At 42.4% G+C, this 19,528-nt stretch overlaps 1 protein-coding gene across 25 annotated transcripts in view; it reads right to left on the bottom strand.

Moving 5' to 3' along the window:
- Window positions 1–19,528, bottom strand: part of Pard3 (par-3 family cell polarity regulator) — a 512,103-nt gene that overhangs the window by 227,339 nt on the left and 265,236 nt on the right. For all 25 annotated transcript variants that reach the window (XM_087900660.1, XM_087900650.1, XM_087900645.1 and 22 more), the window contains 2 exons: window positions 8,003–8,094; window positions 5,685–5,768 (listed from right to left, as the gene is read on the bottom strand). In XM_087900660.1, coding sequence (XP_087756786.1) covers window positions 5,685–5,768; window positions 8,003–8,094 — 176 coding nt within the window. The remainder of the gene's footprint in view (window positions 1–5,684; window positions 5,769–8,002; window positions 8,095–19,528) is intronic.

Below are 19,528 nucleotides of genomic sequence, written 5' to 3'. Positions count from 1 at the left end.
AATTATACACTTAATTCAAACAAACTCAGTTGCACATGCTAACATTTTAATTCTAAGTATAAATTATAACCAATGATAAAACTGAAAATAAGTAACAAATGTTTAACTGACATTTAAATTGGCGGAGATAGTGTGAGTTTTGCTTTGCTCATCTCCACTCCCACAACCGCCACGCAGCTCTATGAGGACAATCACAGTTGATCTTGGTAAATGCTGACACGGCACAAACACGACAACAAAGGGGATGAATGGGTTTCCTGGCCAAAAAGACCTTGTCGGCTCCCTAGGGGTTACAAGTGGGAATTAGCAACTGTACATGACTTAGAACCACGGTCGTGGCCACAGAAGAGGGCAGTTCACACTCCATAGGGATTTCAGTTAAAATAACAATCCTGGTAAAGAGGAGATCATGTTCAACAGACAAGTAAAAAAGATTTTATGTAACACAATACCCTATGCAACGAATGTTTATAATAAAAATGTTCTAATTAACACAGAATTCTTGTAAAGAATCTGGGAGAGGGCTTGCCAGCATGTGTGAGGCCCTAGGCAGGATGCCCGGCGCGACCACAAAGTATAGGAACTGGACAAAATGGCAGATAAACATGGGGGGTTTCTTTAAATCAAAGCAGAAATTAGGCATTATTCTACTGCATTGGCAAAAACACATTTTTTCTAAAACAACAAAAAGGATGGAGCCAGGTTCAACCCAGGTACCTGGAAGAGCTCCTGACAATGGCTGGCCCCATGCAGGCCATGTACCATGCTGTGCCTCAAGAGGGCTCAGATTCCCTGGAGCTGGAGTTACAGGACAGCTGTCGTGGGTGCTGGGAACAGAACGCTGCGCTTGATTTCTGAGGCATCTTATTTATGCATGTGTACACATATATGTACCTGCTATGGCATGGTTGTGGGGGTCAGAGGAGAACACTGTGGAGCCAGGGTCTCCTTCCACCATGGAGGCCCAGCAATGGAACTCGGGCTTCAGGCAGCAGCAGGCAGCTTTCCTTGCTGAGCCGAGCTTGTGGCTCCTAGCTATAATTTATTGACGAATGTTTTCACACCACTGTAAACAGTTGCTTCCATGGTGTGTGCAAATCTGTGATGGCCACACCTCTAGAAGTGGGACTGATAGATTCTGTCTTTAGAAATCACTTCAAGACTTTAGATCTTAAATAAATAGAATAATACCCAACAAATCTCCTTAAATTGAAACTGACAAACATCTAGTTACAAGTTGCATAAGAAAAGGGAGTATAAAAGGAAATACTTAGTAATAAAAGAAGAAAGAGCCTTGGAAGCAGGCTGTGCTATGCTATGGTATGTGTTAGGCACACTTGGGTGCAAAGATTTAGAACCTGTACTGCAGACATAGACTCTGGAGTCAGGCAGAACCTTTGCAGTATCATCTTCGGCGGCACTGTGATGCCAACGACTGGCCATCTCCCAACCAACTGGGCACACTTGTGTGAGCATCCTCCTTTGGAATGGGCTCCAGGAATCGCTACCTTTCCAGAATAACATCCCTAGGACAGAGCGCTATTTCCTTCAAAGAATGGGTCAGGCATATAGTGCTTTTCAGCGGCTTGCACAGCAGCCAACATTGAATAGACTCAAGTCTTTTGAAGCCCTGCAGCATGTGGAGGATATCTTTTAAAACACATGCTTCTCAAGTCCATCAAAGTGAACAGACATTCTAACAATTTTATACCTCTGGCCCCCAGTTTGGTAAACGATTTTACATCTTGTTTTGTACTGACCCAAGGTTATACTATAATCATATTTCTGTATCATTGGAAAGCCTCAGAAAATTTGTCAAATAATACCACGGTCAGGATATGTCATTACTATTTTATTTTATTTTTAATTTTGACTGGCCTTGAACTTAAGATCCTCCTCCTTCGGCCAGTACAGTTAGCCTGCAATTTTATTTCAAACTAATAGCTATGGATAGTTTTTAGAAGTGTAAATTATCCTAATTCCGCCAAACCATGTCATAATTATGTGTTATGAGTGTCTTGAAAGTATTTGCAGTTGAGACATAAAGTTGCTTGTCATGTGAGAGGAAAATGAAGTAACAGATGGAAAGATAAAGTGTTTCAAAGTTCTGAGTGGAATTAGCTCGCCGTCTTTGAGACACATCCACAAAGAGACATACACCGCACAGCATCATAGAGAAGAAAATCCTGTGGACTTTCCTGCTGTCTGTGTCTAGGATAGAGTCAGTCACCCAAGGCAACTGGGAGATGAGCCATCCTTAATGCTGCCAATGAAGGCACAAAGTTCAACTTACTAGAGAAAATAGCCTTCCAAAGAGTAGTTCTGGCAAGGTCAGAAATGAAGCTGCCACAGCTCTCTCCCACCCTACTCCCCAAGTTTACATTCCTGTCTTCCCTCACTACATGTGACATCTGAAGCAGTCCACAAACGTCCCTTCTCTATGCATAATTCTCATTCTGAATTAGATTGTGAAGTTCTGAACAAGAAAGCAAAGATTACCTGTACTTAATCATTTCTATAAAAAATAAATATTCTGGGGGAGATTATTCAATTAGGTGACTCTGAATTTGAGATGGCCCAAGACTGAGAAAACTTTCATGCTAACTACTCTTGGAGATTTCAGTGAGCACATCCGTGCTGCTGTGTTCCCACTAAAGAACATGTGGCTTCACGATGACTCTGCCGCATATATTCCTTTCTGCTGAATCACTTTGCTCAAGCTGCTTGGGATTCCAGCTCTCTTTATGACTTGCCATTACATTTAAAATCATCCTCCACCACCAGCCGTTCTCAGTTTCAAAACTCAGATACTGCTCTTCAACCAGCTCACAGATCATCTGCCAGGTAGCTACAGCAAGTGCTATCATATAATTATAATTTATGCGAAATTATAATGAATGATTTCCTAGCTATTGCTCCAACTATACTGCAAGTCCCAGAGGGGGAAAAACGGTGTACTGTTCACTTTGTTTTCTGATGTCCGCTTTCCTTACCAATGAAAAGTTTCTCTCAGGGTTTATGAGGGTGAAATACAGTGTTCTGTCGGCCTTTGCTTCCTGGCACCCACCATCCTCATCACAAGGTGGGGCCTCTCAGGATTTCTGACAGAACAGAAAGGACCATGCCCAAGTGTTTCTGGAGGCTCTAGTCTCCTGGAGATGGGACAGAGTCTAAGCAAAAATGTCCATCGCGGTCAATGCCCACCCAACTCCAGAGAGCTAGAAGCATCAGATTCATGCAGAATATTGTAAACCCAGGGTCCTGACTAGTTTTATGCCAACTTGACACAAGCCTCAATTAAGATAATTCAGTCATTTTCTCAATTAGCGATCGACACAGGAGGGCCCACACCATTGTGGATGGTCCTATCCCATAAAAAAAAAGCTGGCTGAGCAAGCCGTGGGCAGCAAACCAGTAAGCAGCACCCTTCCTTGGCCTCTGCATCAGCTCCTGCCTTGAGGTTCCTGCCCTGCTTGAGTTCCTGTCCTGATTTTCTTTGCTGATGAACAGCAACGTGGAAGAGAGAACTGAATAAGTCTTTTTCTCTACAACTTCTTGTTTGGTCGTGGAGTTTCATGGCAGCAACAGAAACCCTATGACACCCAGCACACACGTTGAGTGACAACCAAGTTCTTCTGTTCTGTTGCCAAGGGAGACTGGTAATGACAGGAGAGGGTTTATGAAGAGTCTGCTTTTCGTACATCAAAGACTTTGTTCTTTATACAGGAAAGTCATGGACGATTTTCCTCATGAAGAGTCAAATTACAATGAATTAAAAACGACCCAGCTCCAGAGCTGCTGGTTCTACAGGAAAATTTGTTTGTTTACTTGGATGGGTTTTGTGCATCCAAACTCAGCACCATGATAAGCACCAACTGTGGGAGGCTTTGCAATATTTTTCCTGAATTCACCCTACTGGCAGGTTTATTTCTGCTTTCTCCTTTTGCTTTAGGCTTGTCATCTGTGTGTTTTATCCTAATGTCTTTTCACAGTAAGGTAGGAAATGTGTGATACAAGAGAGAAAGCAACATGTTTGCAATAAAAACACTGGTTCAAAGTTGGCACATACACAATAATCTTATTTGTCATAAATTCCAGCTCACAGGAAGTTTCGGAAACATCAGCACGGGAAGCTATGACCCATGCATTTTAACTTAAAAGTTTCTTTTGAAAAAATTCTAAACATCTTTAAAAGAAAATAAAGCCAGGATACCTTTGAAAAATATGTACTGAAAGTTGCTTGAAGATAATGTTTTTCCAGAGTTAAAAGTAAAAATAAAAGAGAAAACCAAGAAAAAAATGGAAGGAATAGAACACCACCCCAAAACCAAATGTGAAATTTTACACATCAAAATCCTTGACTCATGGTGCTTCAACAGAATTTTCATAAATTCAATTTCCAGCTTCAAGAAAATCTACAAACTATATTTTAGCCAATGGAACATCATAAATCTGGGCTTGCGGCCACCGTACTTAATAGGAAAGCTGTGCAATCGCTCAAAGACTTAAGACTAGAACAGCTCATGTTCGGCTATGTGCAAATTCATGCTCCGCCTTCCAGAACATGCTGGACAGTAGTTTTTGCACATGTGGCTGGTGCTCTGTCACTGATCTGGGATCTCACTGTTCCACATGCAGAGTCTCAGGCTCTAGCCTTGACTCACAATGTCTGTTCTAGGCTTTCCTAAGTGACGCTGGTTCTCAGCCATGGGTCTGTGTTCTTAGACATCTGTCTACATTGACAAGTGTGGTTTTCTTGTTTGGGTTCCAGGTTCTCTATTGCTGGCCTAGGTTTTGGTCACTGAGGTAAGCTCCCAGTCCCTTAGTTCTCTGACAATAGTATAAGGCTACAAATACTAATACTTAGGTCCTCCCAAACGCCTGAGTCTTTCCTAAAAGAATAAAGTAAAAACACTAAAAGGACTAAGGCATAAACATGCTTCGCCGGATAAGTACAAAGTGAACAAAAGGAAGGGAAGTCACATATGCACAGAGCTAAACTCAGGGATGGAGGAGGAACACCCCACCTGGCCAAGGCATCAGCCCAACAAGCAAGCCTTAATAACAAAATTATCCAACTCTATTGGAATATAATAAAACATCCAAAACAATTTTATTGCATGGTTGCGGGGGAGAACCAAGAAAACTCATTTGACATTTGTAAACTTTAAGGAATCATATTCTCTGCAGTAATGAGGTTGAAAATAACAGCAAAACATTTGGTGCCGTGAGCATTTGGAGATTCAAGTCAGCTTGCCCAACTTTCTAAGAAATTTTTCAAAAAACCACTAGTATCTTACCTAATTGCAGAAGTTAGCTAACAAATGTAAACTTAAAACATATTCCTACCTAAGATATCCAGGTAATTTTTTAATTGCACAATTTCTTTTCCCCAGATAATTTCTGCAGCTTCCCCGGGGTTTGTAAATCCGGGCAGAGTTGTTAGCTTGTGACAGAGTCCAGGAAGTCGTAGTAAGCACTAATGGTATGTTTGTTAAGGTAATCTGAACATACGTGTCCTTCCTGTGCACAGACCCTTCCACGGTCAGGCTATGTGTACTCTGTAGGTATGTATAAAAGGAAGCAGCAGCTGACCCCATGTAAACTTTCCGTTACGCATACGCAAAGTCAACACAGAGAACAGCAGACATTATGATCAATGAAAAACCTGCAAGATACATTACCTGCCGCCTCGCGCACTGAACGGCACTACATGGATCCCCAGAGGCCCTCCATCGTTGGGGACTTGTACGAGCTTTACCATATCACTGTGAGACAATGGATGAATGAGGGAGCATGAACATGGACGATCAACAAAACCAAAACAGAAACAAAACAAAAGCCGCCAAAACACAGACACACACAACAGAACAGAACCAAACAAAAACCCCACCAGGCGATAGGCATCCAAGTACACACTCAGAAGCGCAGGCGTGGTGAAGGAGGCAGCACTGAAGGACACCTACCCGGATGCTAGTCTGATGGCATGGAGGGAGCAGTCACCAGAGACAGATGTGTTGCAAAGGGCACAGAAGGGGTCCTCGTGGACCATTCTCCTCTGAGCAATATGACTTCATGATCACTCAGCACCCAAATGTCTTACTTGAGAAATCTAAGGTTAGCTAAATACAGGCATTGTGGACACACAGCTCATGAGAAGTTACAAAGTGTTCCAATGCATGCCAACTCATCCATTCTCCCCATAACCCAATCAGGTCAAAGCTTTTCCTCCTAGAGGCTGACCATCCAGAGGAGATCGCTAACGCCTTTATGGCTCACTCTGATGATCCATCCCTATTCCTAAGCTGCAGAGAACTTCGAGGGGTCTATGGAGTGTATCCCTCAAATGTACCCACTAAAACCAAATACTCTTCCTGTTTGATGCTGATCCTTAAAATTATAAATATATTCCAGGAACTAACACAGAGGTGCCTCTGAACAACTAAACTTGGTGTGATGGCCAGGAACTGATATTATTAAGGTCACTTCTATGAATCTTAATCATTAGTGTTGCCTTGAGATTAATGAAAATTATAGTAGAGAATAGGTAAATTTTTAAACAACTTAAGAGATGTTGCTTTCTTGGCAGATTTTCCAACACATATACACAATTTTGGAAAGCTGTATGTATACTAATCAATATTTGGAAATAGGATTTCAATTAAATGACTATTTTAAGCAATGTGAAAAATCACAAGTGACTACCAGTAGATTTGACAAATCATAGAGTAGTTTTTATATAATACGAAATGCCAAGTTTTCTAATGCATCTCTTATATAAGTAGTTGGTGATAACATGTGTACTATGACTGTCCCACTTATACAGAGACTAAATGCAGTTACTGATAGGGACAGTCAACAAAGCAAAACAGAATCACATGCATAGGTTTTATTTAACTGTACAGACTAATTAAAGTAAAAGTCAGGTGTGGTGATTTATGCCTATAATCACAGAATCCAGGAAGCTGAGGCACAAGGACTGTTATAAATTTGAGACCAAATTAGGCTATCCAGTGAGACCTTTCTCTAAACAAACATATTTGTCCACACAACTAAAATGTTTACTTAAGTGACATCATGTATAAGTCATTTTTCATTCCATTATTTTAAAAATCCTGTTTTAAAACTGCTGATAGTATTTGAACACTGGCATTTCTTCAGTGAAGAAATGCATAATTTGAATAGTTTTATTTTTATGCTACATTACATCTAAAAAATGATGGTGTTGCCAATCATCTCTCAAACTGAAGTGTCACAAATGCTGCCCACTTAGCTGTAAACCCATCCTAGCTGAGCCTGCTTGACCCCACTGTGCACACTTGTAGTAGCCTCCCTTAGAAGCCAAGGGAACTCTGATTGTTTATAAACAGTGTCGTCTTCAAAAGAATAGAACAGTAGACTGCACTCCCCGCTCCCATCTCCCGGGGGAGAGGGGGGACTGAGAGCAGCCGGCACTGCAAACATGGTAATGCACAACACAGCTCTCAACCTGTGAGGTAGGAAAAGCCTAAAGCCATGCTCTGCACACCTACGCCATGGCGTTCATCATCCCAACATGTATCTTCATAGACCCTGTTTCTCCGACTAAATGTGCACACATGTGTGTGTGTGGGGGGTCAGACCAATGAACACTTTATCCAACTAGTATTTAAAATATAATGAATATGATTATCTTTTAACTTCTCAAACATGAACAAATGAGGAACACACAGACAGATGAAGCAATCTGAAAACAGTCACAGTTTACAGAGCTGTTAACATGACGGACATTTTCCATCAAACACTCTGTTAATCGAATATAGTAGTTTTCGCCAAGGCATGAAACCCAGGTACACATGAACCTCCATACCAAGAAAGATGTTCTTGGGAAAATGAAGCAAGGCAGGCATGGCTTTGACCGAAGCACAAACATTCTGCACGCCATATGCTTCTGCAACACTTAACTGCGGTCATGATGCTCCACATACACAGTACAGACTGAGGCGAAATCACAGGAACTTACTCGAGAGAAAAGTTGGGCATATTCTCCAAGCCAGTATCCGCGTGTCCAACTGGCTCCACTCGGCTGCTGTCCTCTTCTGTGCCTTCTTCATCCTAGAGTGTGTGACAAGAAAAGCGTGCAGGGTTATGACGTTTATCTTTTTATTTGTACACCATTTCTCGAATGTAGGGCTTCGGTAGTAATAATATTGCTGCAGTGATGTGATATATTCATAAGTGAACATCATTATATTGGACATTACAGCCTAAAATACCTCAAAGGCCAGAAGAGTTGGGGTGCTAATAAACCATAACCACTTACCAAAGGCTTCCCCCCTTTACCAACCCACTCAGCTTGTCAAAATGAGGATGTATAGTAGGTGAAATTCCAAGCCTAAAGTCCTTGCTCCGGAGAGGTTTCCCAAAGAGCAACCCTAAGCAACTGAGGACCTCATGCCTTTCACAGGATCAAAGTGTGAACGACTACAAAGACTCTTATCTTTTTCAGGGAACACAACAAGACCCAAGACAAGAGAAAGCAAACACACTCTTGTGTACGGTCTTTATACTTGCACACTACCTTGGAAAATGCACTATTGTGTCACAGATACTACTGAAGATGTTGGGATTCCAAAAGACAAAGGTGCAATAAATGTTGCTTACATAAATAAATGAAATATAACCTACCCAAGAGCCCACCTTAGTTTACCATCTTGCCTAATGTCTTTTCATTAAGGAGTTCACTAATCAATCCTTACTTGGCTCTTCTAGACCACTTGAATAAAGATAAACAGGCCTGATTGTTATCAATGTTCTTAACTAAATCCACATATTTCCAAAAGACTCATTTTCCAAATACAGTGGTTCAGAGGGTCAAGTGTATTTCAACTTGAACAAACTATCTGACAACATGGATAGACACTGCAAAATGTGTCTAATCGAAGCAAAATTACACCTCAGCAATCTCTAGAGTTGTCTAGTTATTAAGAATATCTTAATTAATCTACATCTATGATTATAAAATAATCTAGGTATATATAAAACTTTATTTTATTTCTCCTTTATTTCTATTTCTTTATTTTTTATTGCTTGTTTCATAAGAAATTTACTAAATCATTTATTCTGGGAAAGGTAGTCCACCAGTAAAGAATGTTTTATTTTATTTGAGACAGGATCTCATAGTTCAGGCTGACCTCAAATTTGTTTTGTATCTAAGGATGACATTAAATTCTCAATTTCCTTGCCCCCTCCTTCCTTGTGGTGGGATGGACACATGACAATGCCAGGCAAATTTCTTATTTTTCCTCACATTTAAGTTATGGGGTGTGTGTGTGTGTGTGTGTGTGTGTGAGAGAGAGAGAGAGAGAGAGAGAGAGAGAGAGAGAGAGAGAGAGAGAGAGAGATCAGTCAACCAAATGGTAACAGGACAAATCACACAGAGCATTGCTTAAGGCAGCCTAGGGAAAGGCAGATCATTCCACCCCTTGCTGTCCTCTCCTAAGAAGGCAAGGCTCTAGCTGTGCACACGACCTGGGAGGGGCAGACGCGCCCACGCATCCTGCATGCCCTATGCTGAGGAGCTGGGTACTTGAAGATCGGTGCTCCAGTGCTTTGAGAGGCTCTAATAAGCACTTCTTAGCCATCTATCTCTCTTAAGCACCAGCACATAATACATCTCAAAGGTTAACAGCATCTTGAACCTGCCTAAGAACAGCACTTTGAATGTAAACACGCACGCCCTAAATGATGCTTCTCCGTTGGGAGTTGGGGGTGGAGAGATGGCAGGATCATTTATAAGCCAGATGTAAGGCAAAAAAAAAGTGATTGTACATGTTAAAGACATTTTGTTTTAAGATATATAAATAATTTAAGTCCCACTGAAATGTCACGCATCCCCTGCTGAAACACCTATGTGACACCAGAAACACAGTCACATAAATGATGCCCTGAATATAGAGGCACACCAGGAAGAGGCAATTTGCAGACTATTTCCCTAGAGTAGGACCCTGTCCCCCTCCCCCAGGCTCTGAAACACGGAAAAGACTCTAGAGATCTGGGTACGGTGGTCCGTTTGGGCCACAATACTTCCTTTCATGAGACCGCACGCAGTTGCCTAGGGAACCACGGATTAGCATCTCTAACTTTTTGCATGGGTCAGCATCAGCTCCTACACCGCTTATTTTGTCTTTTAAAAGCTTGTACACACAGTTACTGTCAGCAAAACTAAATACTGCATCCCACTGTAACCATAATAAAAATAAGTCCTGCTATCACACAATCAGTATTTAAGGATAGCGGCATTAATTTAAGCTAGATGCCAGTAAGGAATGCCCAGGTCAGGCACAGAGCAGTCTCCGGTCCTCTTTCTTACTTAAGAACATGGAGATTAAAAGCTCAGGCTGAGGGGTTAAAGCACCTGAGGGTGATGCTGAGGGAGTTCTGGTGACTACTTTCTTTGTCTCTATGACTTCTGCAAAATGGGGACGAGAAAGACATGCCCCTTTCTGAAATGGAGGGGACTAAGACAGCCCATGCCCCAGGGAAGCAAGGCATTGGAACACTGTGTCTGCAAAACTTGGCAACATCCATATGTCATCAAAAGCAAGTACTGGGGATGGCGAGATGGTGAAGTACATGCACAGCTTGTTCAGCGGATCTGAGTTTGGCTCTCAGCACGCGCATCTCATGGCTCAACAATCATATATAATTCCAGCTACTGGAGATCTGAAGCCTCTGGCCACGTTGGGCGTCCACACGCATGTACACTCCAACACAGGCAAATAATTAAAATAACAAAAATAAATCTTTTTTTAAAAAAACCCAAAATCCAAGAATTTGACAAAGGAAATACACCTTGACAGATATTTTAAGGTGATTATATACCAATAGAACACACTTAAAATTGTATTTATCTTTATGTGTATGAGTGTGTGCTCCCAAGAGTTTGTGTGTACCCTATGTGTGGAGGAGTCCGTAGAGGCCAGACGAAGGCATTTTTTGTTCTGGAATTAAAGTTACAGGTGGCTGTGAGCATCCAGGAGGATGCTGGGAACTGAACCCAGGTACCCTGCACGGGCAGCAAGTACTTTTAACCATTGAGAAATCGCTCCCATCCCTAATATAATGTATCTTACACAGTAATGGTAAACTTGCCTACTCTCCTTTTAGATTCTGCATGCCTTGCAAAATAGCTTAATATAAACACACTGCCCACTCAATTACATGAAAATTCCACACTTGGGAAACTTGTGTAGCACCTGATGTTTACTGTGCTTTGCTGAACACACAGGATTTTCATTGTGAAAAGCCTCTGGGATGGCAAAAATCAAACATATATATGCACACATACAACACCTGGTGGGAGGGGAAAACACTGTGGATTACTGGATAAGGAAATATCCAGAAAGCAAATGCCACCAACTGCGATGACATCATGAATATATGTAGCTATGACATGCCGCGTCTTAGCAATCAAAGCAACCGTGGCTTCTGTGACCTTAGCTCCTCCAGAGCCTGTGGGTGAGCCTGTAATACCTTGACGAACTCTGCCAGCAGATGCAGGGCTAGGGGAAAACAGACAAAAACCAATCACAACACCAAAGCCACTTTGTTCCTTACACTCAGCGGTTCCCATCCAGCTTTCTCAAGACAGCAAGCAGAGGGGGACCTGGCAAGCAGAGAACCAAGGACAAAAGACAAGATTGCTGCAGCTGCAGAATGAGACACCTGTGCCTATCATCAGCACTCGGTGCTGTGCTACTGTCAAATCCGTACAGAATGGAGGACCCCAGGAACCCATCAGAACCAAAGTGTCCTTATGTCACATACTGCCTGTACAGGTTGGTTTTGTGTGTCCACTTGACGCAAGCTAGAGTCATCGGAGACAAAGGGGCCTCAGCTGAAGAAATGCCTCCCTGAGACCCAGCTGCAAGGCACTATCTCAACTGGTGATCAATGCAGGTGGTGCCACCCCTGGGCTGGTGGTCCTGGGTTCTATAAGAAAGCAGGCTGAGCAAGCCAGGGGAAGCAAGCCAGTAGGTAGCACCTTCCATGGTCTCAGCATTAGTTCCTGCCTCCAGGTTCCTGCCCTGACTTCCTCCAGTGAAGAACATCAATGTGGAAGTGTAAGTCAAAGAAACCCTTTCCTCCCCAATTTTGCTGTTTGGTAACAGGGTTTCTCCACATCAGTAGACACTTAGCTAAGACAAGAGCATTACAGAGAACATACTAACCAAAGCGTGAGAGTCAAGTGAGCATGTGTAAAGAGTACATTTTCAGACATGCACGGTCTTCTTTAGGACTGCACCCTAGTAAAATTCCAGAAACGCACACAAAGCAAGGAACTCCTATGGAGTCTCAGATGGAGGTGAAGGAGCAGCTTGTGTTCACACGGGAGCAGAAGCCTGACGGTATCTGGAAGGCAGTCTCAAGGAAAGAGAAATGGTAACCCGTCATGGACGGCTCAGTGGTTAAGAGCACCAGCTGCTCTTCCAGAGGCCTTGAGTTCAATTTCCAGCAACCACACGGTGGCTCACAACCATCTATAATGGAATCTGCTGTTCTCTTCTGTAATGCAGGCGTAAAAACAAGCAGAGTGCTTATACATAAAAATAAATATTTTAAAATAAAAAAAAATAATTTGGGCAAAAAACAGGCATTTTAATAATCCAAATAGAGGGTGTGATTTGGAATATGTATCTTTCAATACATATTGACAGAAGGATGTGTATTGACAAAATTAACAATTTTCCAAAGTAAAGGAAATTCACTTGGGGAATGCATGCAAGAGTAGAGATTTATCAGAGCGCCTGGGTACCACAGCTGTGCACAGCTCTACCTCTGCTGCAGTGCAGCAGCACAGGCTGAAGCTGTGGGGAGAGCAGGGGACAAGGGGCACTGGGGACAGTTAAACACACTGCACCACTGTGCTCCCCCACTGTGCTCCCCCACTGGCTCCACCACTGTGCTCCCCCACTGTGCTCCCCGACTGTGCTCCCCCATTGTGCTCCACCACTGGCTCCCCCACTGTGCTCCCCCACTGTGCTCCCCCACTGGCTCCACCACTGTGCTCCCCCACTGTGCTCCCCCACTGTGCTCCACCACTGTGTTCCCCCACTGTGCTCCACCACTGTGCTCCACCACAGCTCTGAACTGTCAGAGAGAATAGAGGAGGGAGAGAGGGAGGGAGGAAAGGAGGGAAGAAGAGAGAGAGAGAGAGAGAGAAGAAAAGAAAGGGGAAGGAAGATAAGGAAAGAAAGCATGAACGTCAAAATAGTCAAAGAGGGAAAAAGAATGGCTGCTCATTAATTTGGCTGAGGACAGGAATGAGGCCATCATGTAAAGTGAGCGTCAACCTAGTTCATATGCTACAACCTAACTCTAGGGCACACAGGTATAACTAACCAACTGAGCCTCTTCCAGGCCCAAACTGAAGGCTGCCAGGTTTCTTCCCAACAAAGCAAAGGTAGATTTGCAATCTCTATACTTTACTTCTTTCTTTGGAGTTATGAAAATAACTTATTCAGCATTCTGAATACTTCCTCTGGAATTCTGCCAGGATCTAGAATCTTTATTCATATAAATAAATCCTTGTTTGTTTATTTGTTTAGGTTGTATTTAACAAGCCTGTCTTTTAACAGGAAAAACAGTGAACATTTGGTACACACAGCAGAGCAAGACGTTTGAGGTCAGTTGCTCCCTGTGTCCGGCTTCTTGTGAAACATCAGTGTTCTGACTCTCTTGTTAAGCTAGCAACACAGAGGCTAACCTTGGGGTTAGTGCCTCAGAGCACGGCCACACACTTCACCTTTGGGTGAGAAGCACTCATGCGAGCCATGCGGTAAGAGAAACTAAACTTGTCTAACTAAATATCATCTAAATGTGGAGAGTTTTAAAAAATGGTTCTAGCTGTCCTCTGTTTGAGCACTAAATATCTTTTGATCTTCATAGAAAAAAATGTCTAAAGCCCAAAAAGTTAGGTGGATACCACTGCAAGATAAATTAGAGTAATTAGAAAAGCTAGGACTCGAAACCTGCCTCATCCATTGCTGTGTTCGGAAAAAGTAGATTGTAACGGGATAGGAAAACCACAGCGCTCTGTTTCACAGTGCTACCGACATCCAGACAGACTCAGCTACCACCTGTCTTTGTACGCACAGCATTCCAAGCAACTAGATATTTTAAAAATAAAAGACCACAATGGTAAAAAGTAATTTATCATTTAAAAAATTCACTTCACTAAAACACTAAAATTTTATTTCTCTCTGCACACTTCCTACCTGCCTATCACTAACGTTTATGCTTAAATGTAAAGAGGAAATAGGTGAGCCTCAAATTTACATGTTCTCTCAAATACTCCTATTACTCTTAACAGAATAAAAATTTTTAAATAATTATACTACAAAAACTGTCTATTAACTGCTCCTTCTCACACTTTTGACAGTAATCGGATAATTTGCCCAACTCAATGAAACACATATTACTTAATAAACTGCAGCAACTGAGAGAAAACATTTTATTGGATATAGACAGTGAATGAAGCTATACTTTTTTTTATTACATTTGATAGATAACTCCAAAGGGACATGACTTTCAAGTCGTCTGAGAATTGTGACGAATATTCCATAAGGTGTTTGTGTAAGGGGCTTCTATAAAAAAGTATGCAGCTCCCTGACAAACTGGCCAGTTCCCAGGGGAACCAGAGAAAATGTCTGTGACCAGACTTCACAACAGAGCGATACATCACGTCACCCTTCCAAAGAGACAAAATGAGGAAGTAGGTGACACAAACTGACCTCGTGGCCACTGCCATCTAAGAGAGTTTTGGAAAGGCCAAATCACAACAATATGAAACTAGCCAGGATCTGGGGACTGCCACACCAACATTCCCAAAGGAGAGGCAGAAGGATGGCGGGTTTGCAGCCAGCCTGAGCAACAACCACAGACCCTGACTGGGGGCGGAGGGAAGCAGCAGAAGAAATTATTTCATCTTGGTAGGCCATAAGCTTCTAAAAATCCCCTCATTCTGCTTAGATTTTCTAATTTGGTGGAATATGTTTTAAAGGTCTATCATAATAGTTTTCTGAATGTCATTAGCATCCACCATAATGGCTTACTTACTAATTTTATTATCTGGGGGAGGAGTGGTCCCTCTCCCTTTCTCTCTAAAGGCTTTTCAATACACAAAACAAAAATTGAACAATAACAACAATAAAAATCTAATTCAAAAACCCTCTCCACAGACAGGACAAAGTTGTAAGAGTCTGCAAAAATGAAACTATCTACTGGAACAAAGTTAGCAGTGGCCTACAGTTAACTTTCAATAGTTGACTAGAATAATCCCCACTGGCTTTCTTATGAACACTAATGACAAGCACAATTACTTAGAAATAGCTCAAAACTGTGCATTTTGTAGTATGACTAAAGGTATCTTCTGTTGGGGTTGGGCACCAATTTGTTGGTAGAGGCTGTTTGTTTTGTTTCTGGCTGCTCAGCCCCAAAATAATCACACAGAAACTGTATTGATTAAAACACTGCTTGGCCCATTAGCTCTAGCTTCATATTGGCTAACTCTTACATCTTAATTTAACCCATTTCTATTCATCTGTGTATCGCCACGTGGCTGTTTCTTACCCGCTAAAGTTTCAGCGTGTCTGACTCTGGTGGCGGTTCCATGGTGTCTCCCCAACTCTGCCCTCTCCTTTCATGCTATAGGCCAAGCCAGTTCTTTACTCATTAACCAATAAAAGCAAGACAGAGACAGAAGGACCTCCTGCACCTTCTTCTATCAATAGCACCTAATTTTCATTAAGGTAATGCCTAAAACTGTTTGACCACAGGACTGTAATCCTAGCACTTGCATGGAAGAGGTAGAAGGACCCCAGTGAATTCCAGGCAGCCTGGACTACAGAATGAGAACCTTTCAATAAATAAATAAATAAATAAACTTTTATGATGTGGGATTTCCCTCTGTATGCTATGAATATGTTTTACTGCCATTGGTTAATAAAGAAGCTGCTTTGCTCTATAGAGAGGCAGAATACAGCCAGGTGGGAAATCCAAACAGAGACACAGAAAGTAGGCAGTGTCAAGGAGACACCATGTAGCTGGTGAAGAAGGCAGATGATGGAGCATGGACAGTAGGACACAGTCTCATGGCGATGTACAGATGAATAGAAATGGGTTAATTTCAGATGTAAGAGCTAGCTAGGAATATGCCTGAGTCATTGGCCAAACAGTGTTGTAATTAATATAGTTTCTGTGTGATTATTCGGGTCTGGGTGGTCAGGAAACAAACGAGCAGTCTCTGTTTACAGAAACACACACACATATATGTATCTATGTATGTATATATGTATATATAACATATATATAACACATATATATAACATATATATAGTAAAGAAATCTATATAAAAAATACCACAAAGGTTTTGTTGGAGGGAACAAGATACACACGGCAAACACCCTATTTACTCAGAGTGTGGATTTCTTTTCAAAATGTCAAATTTTCCTCCCTTTAAAGTTCTTTTATCTCCACCACACAGCAAATTTGAAGCTGACCCAGAATATATCACACCATGTCTCAAATAAATAAATAACCTTTAAAAGTAGAAATTTTCCAGACTGAGGTTAAAGCAACAAAAAGAAAACAAAATGAAATAGAGGGCTGGGGAGATGGCCCCGTGGGTAAAGACAAGGCTGACAGGCTGAGTTTGAGGCCGATAACCCACACGGTGATGGGCAGAGAGACTCCTCCACAATATCTTCTGATGCTCACAAGTGTGTCCACATACATAATAAAAATAAAAATTAACAGAAATATTTAAATTGGTAACAAAGAATCTTAAGGAAATATTGACACTAATAAGGACATCTCGCAAAAACAAAATCTTCAAAATTTAAAAACATGTTTCAGTTACAGTGCCAAAATTACATACACGCAACACATATACACACATGTGCACACGCACACACACACATACATACACATACCACACACACATACACACACATATACCATACACACATACACCACACACACACACACACACACACACACACACAATCTACATGTACATATATACAACAAAAACCTTACAAGGACCACAGATAGCATGTACTGTATACTTGGCAGACCTCATTAACACTGTCATTCTCAACCCCCGTATCCTCCTCAGCACAGCCCTCCACAGTAGCTAGAAAAACAAGCTCACGGTGTCTTTACAGAGCAGGACTGACTGCAGACCACATGGCAAGCCCCTGGCCATCTGGGCGAAGTGGAATCTGGATGGCTGAGCTGTTTCTGACATTTTCTGCATACTCTATATGAAACTTCATGGTGGTAGAGGTGAACAACACACCTGCGTGGGAAATCCTGCCTCTGCCTAGACCTGAACACACCTGGGTGGGAAATCCTGCCTCTGCCTAGACACCTGGGTGGGAAATCCTACCTCTGCCTAGACACCTGGGTGGGAAATCCTGCCTCTGCCTAGACACCTGGGTGGGAAATCCTACCTCTGCCTAGACACCTGCGTGGGAAATCCTGCCTCTGCCTAGACACCTGCTTGGGAAATCCTGCCTCTGCCTAGACACCTGGGTGGGAAATCCTGCCTCTGCCTAGACACCTGCTTGGGAAATCCTGCCTCTGCCTAGACACCTGGGTGGGAAATCCTACCTCTGCCTAGACACCTGCATGGGAAATCCTGCCTCTGCCTAGACACCTGGGTGGGAAATCCTGCCTCTGCCTAGACCTGAACACACCTGGGTGGGAAATCCTGCCTCTGCCTTGCCCTATTTACTTCCCTGAGTCCAAATTTCTGTTTTCTTTTCCAACCTCCCAACTGTCACCCTGTGACACTGATGACCCCGAGCCTTGCCATGCACACTAAAGATGGCACACATCTTTAGTTCTAAATCTTGTCTCTTAATCTGACCACAAGAAACAAAGCTTCAACAATTTCACTGTGATCTGGCAGTGAGGAAATCATGGAAATCACCACAGGGAAAGAGAGGGAGCCCATTCTCTCAGCCTTCGGGGAGAGCTGCAGACACCACGGATGTTGGTTAATTCTCACAGTGCTGAGCAATTCTTATTGGGGAACTGAGGTTGGAAAACTGCATTTAAGTTCTTCAGTTTCACCGGGCTTTTCCATCATTTCCTACTCGTGGATGTGACCCAGCATCATCAAGGAGTAAACATGACCCAAGGAGATGGGTTAATGTCAGGAGGAAGACTTGTGAGAAAATAAAATTTATGATGAAAAAAATTTAAGTTCTGAACATATAATATTTATTTTTATATAACATGAGAATTTCTATTAACTTGTCTTTGAGGGGTTTCACTTTAAGAAAGCAGTCAATAATGACCAGAATGGGTAGTTCAGGAAGTGTTTTGGAACATTGTGGCAGGACTGCAAGGGACTTTTACTGTATCTTGTAGCATATGTATCCCCATAATTGAGGGATTAGTTTATAAGTTCCAAGAGTCTCTTTTCATACATAGACATGGCTGCCCTGTAATTTCTCAGGAGGGCAACTTTGTTAAGAATCAAAGACTCGGAAAGCATGCAGGGCACGGGAGGACCGTTCCTGGCACCATCTTAGTGACCAGGAGACCCAGGTTGACTGGAAAGGGGCATTGATGGAGTGAGCATTATTGTCAGAGATTAGTACAAGAGAGGGAGAGGTGGTGATGGGAGCTATTACTGTGCCAGACCCCAACATACTAGCTGTCTCTTCTTCCCTTCCTCCTCTTCCTTCACAAGTCCAGGCTTAAGAGAGTATTACAGTGAACAATACTCACAAGTGGCTGGAGACCATCCATGTGATATTTTGGCAAAGAATGTGGCTGCTTTCGGCTCTAGTCTCAAGAACTTGCCTGAGGCTGAATTAAAAAGAAACGAACTAATTTCTTTGGTGGTGGTGATTTCAAGACAGTCTAATATTGACTCTGCCGTGTGGTTATTAATCACTTTCGTGCTGGTCTATAATGCAGAAGAGCAAGCAAGGCAGAACGAAATACAGATTTTACAGTCTGAAGAGAAAAAAGAGCACCAGGAGATTTATTGTTGCAGTCAAGGCATGGGATGAAGGAGAAGAGGAGACTAAGGTCTGACCTGCAGTGGAATACAGGCAAGGCTGCCCTCGGGGCTTTCCCATTGTGTTCTCTGCTTCCTGCTTTTCCCTATAATGTGAGCTCTTAGCTTACTGTTACAGTCACATGTCTGGCTGCCTCAAACTTTTCTGCATGTTGGTGATGGCCTCTTATCCCAGTGACCCATAAGCCCCAATGCACCTTTCCTTCTAAAAGGAGCTCTGGCCGAGACGTTTCAACACAGTCATAAAAAGGAGCTAAGATAGGTCCTCATCAAATAAATTAGACAAGCAAAGAAACTACAAATGAAAAGAATGGAACATGAAAGGAGGGAAGTAAGAAGCAATGGGGCTTCCTAAGGGAGATACAATCCCAACAGTTATCTCTCGACAGAAAGCATGCTCTGATCATTACTAATTATGAATGTGCCGTTAGGAAACACTAAGAGAAACA

This window comes from Myodes glareolus, chromosome 22 (genome assembly GCF_982192425.1).
Source record: "Myodes glareolus chromosome 22, mMyoGla1.1, whole genome shotgun sequence".
Taxonomy (NCBI): domain Eukaryota; kingdom Metazoa; phylum Chordata; class Mammalia; order Rodentia; family Cricetidae; genus Myodes; species Myodes glareolus.
This window is presented reverse-complemented; position numbering and strand designations above follow the sequence as displayed.